At 40.1% G+C, this 6,000-nt stretch overlaps 1 protein-coding gene across 1 annotated transcript in view; it reads left to right on the plus strand.

Moving 5' to 3' along the window:
* Window positions 1-6,000, plus strand: part of PGM2 (phosphoglucomutase 2) — a 38,281-nt gene that overhangs the window by 12,503 nt on the left and 19,778 nt on the right. The window contains 3 exon segments of the mRNA XM_017883782.1: window positions 913-996; window positions 1,131-1,324; window positions 5,367-5,556. Of these exon segments, the coding sequence (XP_017739271.1) occupies window positions 913-996; window positions 1,131-1,324; window positions 5,367-5,556 (468 nt within the window).

Here is a 6,000-nt window from a genome sequence, read left to right on the forward strand (position 1 = left end):
AGACAATTTAAATCTCAGGTTGCCTGTGTATAATCAATGTCATTTGCCATAATGGGGGAATAATCCAGCCCCTCCTCCCACTTTGGGAAGTAGTAGAGATGGGAGTTAAGTTGAAATATAAATAACCCTGGAGTGAGAGATAAATGAGCAACGTGTAAGAGCATTCTCCATTCCCTCAACTTTTTTTTCTGAGACAGAGTTTCACTTTTGTCTCAAAAAGAGTTAGGGCTGGAGTGCGGTGGCATGATCTTGGCTCACTGCAACCTCTGCCTCCCGGGTTCAAGTGATTCTCCTGCCTCAGCCTCCCAAGTTACTGAGATTACAGGCGCCTGCCTCCATGCCTGGCTAATTCTTTTGTATTTTTGGTAGAGACAGGGTTTCACCATGTTGGCCAGGCTGGTCTTGAACTCCTGACCTCAAGTGATCCACCTGTCTCGGCCTCTCAAAGTGGTGGGATTATAGGCGTGAGCCATCACCCGCAGCCCCTCAGTGTTTTTCTCAACCTTTTCCTTAAATGAGAAAGAGGAGAAGAGGGAGAAGCAGTTGGAGGTAGTAAATTGAATCCACAAACTTCTGTCTCAGGTAGAAGCCTTGAAAGCGTTGGAATGGAGGCTTAGACATTGTTGTGTTTGAATAATTTTCTAGCTTAACCAAGTAGAAGATGGAATGAGAAGGCACTGAGGAAATTACTCACCTTTCTTATTTGGAAATGCATCCTGGAATTTTGAGCAACTAGTTAGTTCTAAGGGTAGTTGCATACTGCTGGGGTGTGGCTCAAAAATATTATGCTATTTATATATTACATTTATTAAAAGGGAGCAAGTTGGCATGAACAGTATAAAATAGACATTTTAAGGATATCTGCTTCTTTTTGTTAAAAACTGTTTATTCTTGTTTCCTGCTATGTTACAGCCCTTCACAGTATCACGCTTGAAACTTTGTGCTGGAATCATGATAACTGCATCTCACAATCCAAAGCAGGATAATGGTTATAAGGTATTTTCCTTTTTCTACTCCACACGTACATCCTTCTGTAGGAATCCTGTATCTGTATTCTTTGGGACCATAGGTAATAGGTGCCTTATTTCCATTAACGGTAAACCTTCTGAATGTGTTCCTGGGTTCTCTAGGTCTATTGGGATAATGGAGCTCAGATCATTTCTCCTCATGATAAAGGGATTTCTCAAGCTATTGAAGAAAACCTAGAACCGTGGCCTCAAGCTTGGGACGACTCTTTAATTGATAGCAGTCCACTTCTTCACAATCCAAGTGCTTCCATCAATAATGACTACTTTGAAGACCTTAAAAAGTACTGTTTCCACAGGTAAACAAATTATGTCTTCACTGGCCTTGAGTTAGTTAAGTTTATGTAATTCAGCCAAATTCTATCAGTGTTCATGAAGTTTTTCTCTTTAATTGGTTCATGTACTACAGCTGCATCTGATTTTATTTTATTTTGTTTACTTATTTTGAGACAGGGTCTCACTCTGTCACCCAGGCTGTAGTGCAGTGGCATGATCTTGGCTCACTACAACCTCTGTCTTCTAGATTCAAGCGATTCTTGTGCCTCAGCCTCCCAAATAGCTGGGATTACAGGCGTGAGCCACTGCACCCAGCTAGTTTTTTTGTATTTTTAATAGAGATAAGGTATTGGCATGTTGGCCAGGCTAGTCTTGAACTCCTGGCCTCAAGTGATCCACCGGCCTTGGCCTCCCAAAGTGCTGGGATTCCAGGTGTAAGCCACCATGCCCACCTAGCCGCATCTGATTTTAGAGGCTGTAGATCAGGCCTTGGCAAACTTTTCTTAAAGGGACAGATAGTAAATATTTTTGGCTTTGAGGGCCACATGGACTCTTTCTCAACTACTCAACTCTGCTGCTGTTTTAGTACAAAAGCCGTCATAGATGAAACGTCAGTGAAGGAGTGCAGACAGAAGTGGTGGCTTGCCCATAGGCCTTAGTTTGCTGACCTGTTATAGATTCTGTATATGTATGTGATTCATACATATTCATACATGTCAGTGTGTGTGTGTGTGTGTGTACATATATATGTATGTTTTAAAAACTTGCTCGAAAGTCTGGAATAGGAAACACTGGTATTTTTCTATCTTTCCAAAAATTTTCTGTGCATATGCAAGCACATATATATATGTATAATATACTTCAAAACCATAAATGGGAATATAGTATGTGTATGTGGTTTGTTCTGTGCCCTTTTCCCCCCAGTTAATTTGTCACGGACACCTTCCTATGTTAGTCCCTATTAGTCCCGACTTTCTGTCTTAAAGGCTGCTGCACCGGTGTGTTTAACTCAGTGACACAGACTCAGTCCTTACCGTCAGGTAGGAAGTGGTCTAGCAGAGTGACAGTAGTGTCTTCTTAAGTATGCTGTAGGTCCCACCCCTCCTGATTGTCCCCCTAGCAAGAAACCACGGATTCAAAGAAACTGAACTTGTAGGTGTCTTTGATACTGTATTTGTTGGATCAGCTAATGGTGTCCACTCCAGTGCAGAGTATGAAAGCCCAGTCCCTCCTGAAGGGAGCAGCCATGCCAGCCGAGTGTTGCCCACATGAAAATATAGGTCCCAGTTGCCAGATCATCTGAGTTCTCCTCTTCCCAAAAAAACCAGAAACCTGCATTTTGTGTGTGAAATCTCCTAATTCCTACATGTTGTACCATTTTTTTCAATGGTGTGTAGTCCAGACAAAACACATCTGTGAACTTTCCCTCTGCCCCTCTGATTTAACTTCATGAAAAATGAAGCATTTCTGGTTTTCCACGCCCAGTAGCTCAGGAGTCAACCCCCCTTGTGAACAGTTGCTTGAGTGTGTGTGTGTATGCGTGCACGTGCATGTGTGTGGGCATGCATATCCGTAAGGTAACTTTCTGGCATCAGAATTGTCTATGCATTCGCAAAGTTGATAGTGCTTAGCAAATTGACCGCCAAAAATATACCAGTTGGTGCTCCCACCAGCAGTAGATGGTGACAGCATATGAAATCTACATTTCCTCCTGCGCTGTGATCCAGTTTCTCATTTTTCCTGATTTGCTAGTTGAAAGTAATAGCTCACTTTTATTTGTATTCTTTAACCTATATATTTCTATGTATTTGTTCACCTTTCATATTTATAAACATCTTTGTTTATAATATAAATACATATATACATGTAATATATACATATAAAAAATATATATAATATATGTTTTTTAGATGTTTAGAATTCTGTTGTTATCTTTGGAATTTTTTATTGAAACTCTTTGCTGAACTGTTTACAAATTTGTATAATATTTATTACTCTTCTTTTATAGCTTCTGTGTTTTATGTCATGCTTAGGAAGACACGCTGTATAACAAAATTATTAAAGTAACACAAAAAATTTCGCTTGTTCTTTCTGTAGAACTTTCATGTTTGTGTTTTATAATATTTCAATATTCTGTTTCATTAGTGATTTTTAATTTTATATGGGGCATGAAGTAGGAAAACAGATTATAGGTTTTTTCTAAAAGGTTTGCGGTTGTACCAACATCAGTGGAAGAATCTTTTTTTTTTTTTTTTTTGACTAATTGGAAAGGTCACTTTTATGAAACAATTTCTAACGTTAATCAAGTGCTTATTGTATATCAGATAGTTGCTGGAGACCCTTCACATGTAATTTTTTTTCTTTTTTTTTTGAGACAGGATCTCACATTGTCACCCAGGCTGGAGTGCAGTGGCATGATCTTGGCTCACTGCGGCCTTGACCTCCCAGGTTCAGGGAATGCTCCTGCCTCAGCCCTCCAAGTAGCTGGGACTACAGTTGTGTGCCACCATGCCCTCCTAATTTTTTTGTATTTTTTTTGTAGATACGGGGTTTCACCATGTTGCCCAGGCTGGTCTTGTATTCCTGAGCTCAAGCAATCCACCAGCCTCGGCCTCCCAAAGTGCTAGGATTAGAGGAGTGAGCCACTGTGCCCGGTCAACATGTAATTTCATTTTAATCCTCAGAGTAATGCCAGTAAATTATAGTATATTATCATGCATGTTATAGATGAGAAAACTGTAAGGAAGAGTGGTTAATAGCCAACAGTCACACGGCTTATAGATGGCCAAGCTCCAGGATTTAAATTCAGACTCTGACTCCAGAGCATGTTAACCACTTAGCATTATTACTTCTGTGTTCATTTCCCATTTCAAATTAGGTTAACTTCTGAATTCTCTATTCTGTTCCTTTAATCTGCCTTTTTATATCTAGTACCAAGCTGTTTTAATTACTATAGGTTTATTATGTATTTTAAAATCCAAGAGAGTTGTTTTTCCAGATTTTTCCTCCCTAATCTTACGTATTTATTTTCCCAGATGCATTTTATTTTCAGGGTATGCTTGTTTTAAACCACCATTCTCTTAGATAAGACCGTGTTCATTTATTCATTCCCAAAAGAAATAGATAGTAACCTAAGATTCCAGTCATCAGAGCATTGGAAGTTTTTAAGCCTTTTATTTTTCGGTAACTTCTCTTGTTAATTTTGATATCTGTTGTTAGTCTGTATGAAGTCCCTAGGTCATGGCATGGTATCAAACAGGATTGTTACTTGGCAAACAAAAAGTTTTATTTTTTATTATTATTATTTTTTATATTTTTTTTCCTGAGATGGAGTTATGCTCTTGTTGCCCAGGCTGAAGTGCAATGGCACGATCTTGGCTCACTGCAACCTCCGCCTCCCAGGTTCAAGCGATTCTCCTGCCTCAGTGTCCCAAGTAGCTGGGATTACAGGCGTGCGCCACCATGCCCAGCTAATTTTGTATGTTTAGTAGAGATGGGGTTTCTCCATGTTGGTGAGGCTGGTTTCGAACTCCTGACCTCGGGTGATCTGCCCGCCTTGGCCTCCCAAGGTAAAAGTTTTATTTTTTATATCTTTATTTATGAGATAACCCAACACATTTTGTTAAAAAGGACATTTAAAAAATCATTTCTGAAGCTGATAAAAGACATTTGGGAATCTGTCGCTTTGGGGATGTATGGGTGTGTGGAGCCCTGGAAGGAACTGTCCCGGGCTGGCTCTGGCACTGTCAGGGCACCTGTCAGGCCAGCAGTGAGTCTCGTGTAGGAACATGAGCTTGAGGTTCTTCTTTGTATCTCACTGTGGATGGGATACATAAAACAAAACCTGAAATAATCAGATTTGCTGAAAATAACTACAGAGTAGAATTTAAAACTTGAGTATGTTGAGGGAGGGAATATGTATATCTGGGAGAGAATAGATACGTTTTGTTTTTTTGAAATGGAATTAGAAAGATATTCAGTTGTCTTATACATTCTTGCAAACCTTGCAGTTTTGAGAGACCTGTTTCTACCTTTTATCATTTTCCACGGTGTGTCTGATTCTAGGAGCGTGAACAGGGAGACGAAGGTGAAGTTTGTGCACACCTCTGTCCATGGGGTGGGTCATAACTTTGTGCAGTCAGCTTTCAAGGCTTTTGACCTTGTTCCTCCTGAGGCTGTTCCTGAACAGAAAGATCCGGATCCTGAGTTTCCAACGGTGAAATACCCGAATCCTGAAGAGGGGAAAGGTGTCTTGGTAACCAAATTTTTTTTTAATTATGAAATCTGCTTTTATATTCAAAACTATTACTGTCAAGTAAAATACATTTTATGTGTTTTCATTGTGCTGAAGAAAAACTAATTTCAGCGTGGAAATATGTATATATGGCTGGGTGCAGCGTCTCATGCCTGTAATCCCAGCACTTTGGGAGACCAAGGCAGGTGGATCACTTGAGGTCAGGTGTTTGAGAACAGCCTGGCCAACATGACAAAACTCCGTCTCTGCTAAAAATACAAAAATTAGTTGGGTGTGGTGGTACATGCCTGTAATCCCAGCTACCTGGGAGGCTGAGGCATTAGAATTGTTTGAACCTGGGAGACGGAGGTTTCAGTGAGCTGAGATTGCACCACTGCACTCCAGCCTGGGTGACACAGCGAAACTCTGTCTCAAAAAAAAAAAAAGGAAATATGTATATTTGTT

Source organism: Rhinopithecus bieti, unplaced genomic scaffold (assembly GCF_001698545.2).
Source record: "Rhinopithecus bieti isolate Rb0 unplaced genomic scaffold, ASM169854v2 scaffold_13349, whole genome shotgun sequence".
NCBI classification, from domain to species: domain Eukaryota; kingdom Metazoa; phylum Chordata; class Mammalia; order Primates; family Cercopithecidae; genus Rhinopithecus; species Rhinopithecus bieti.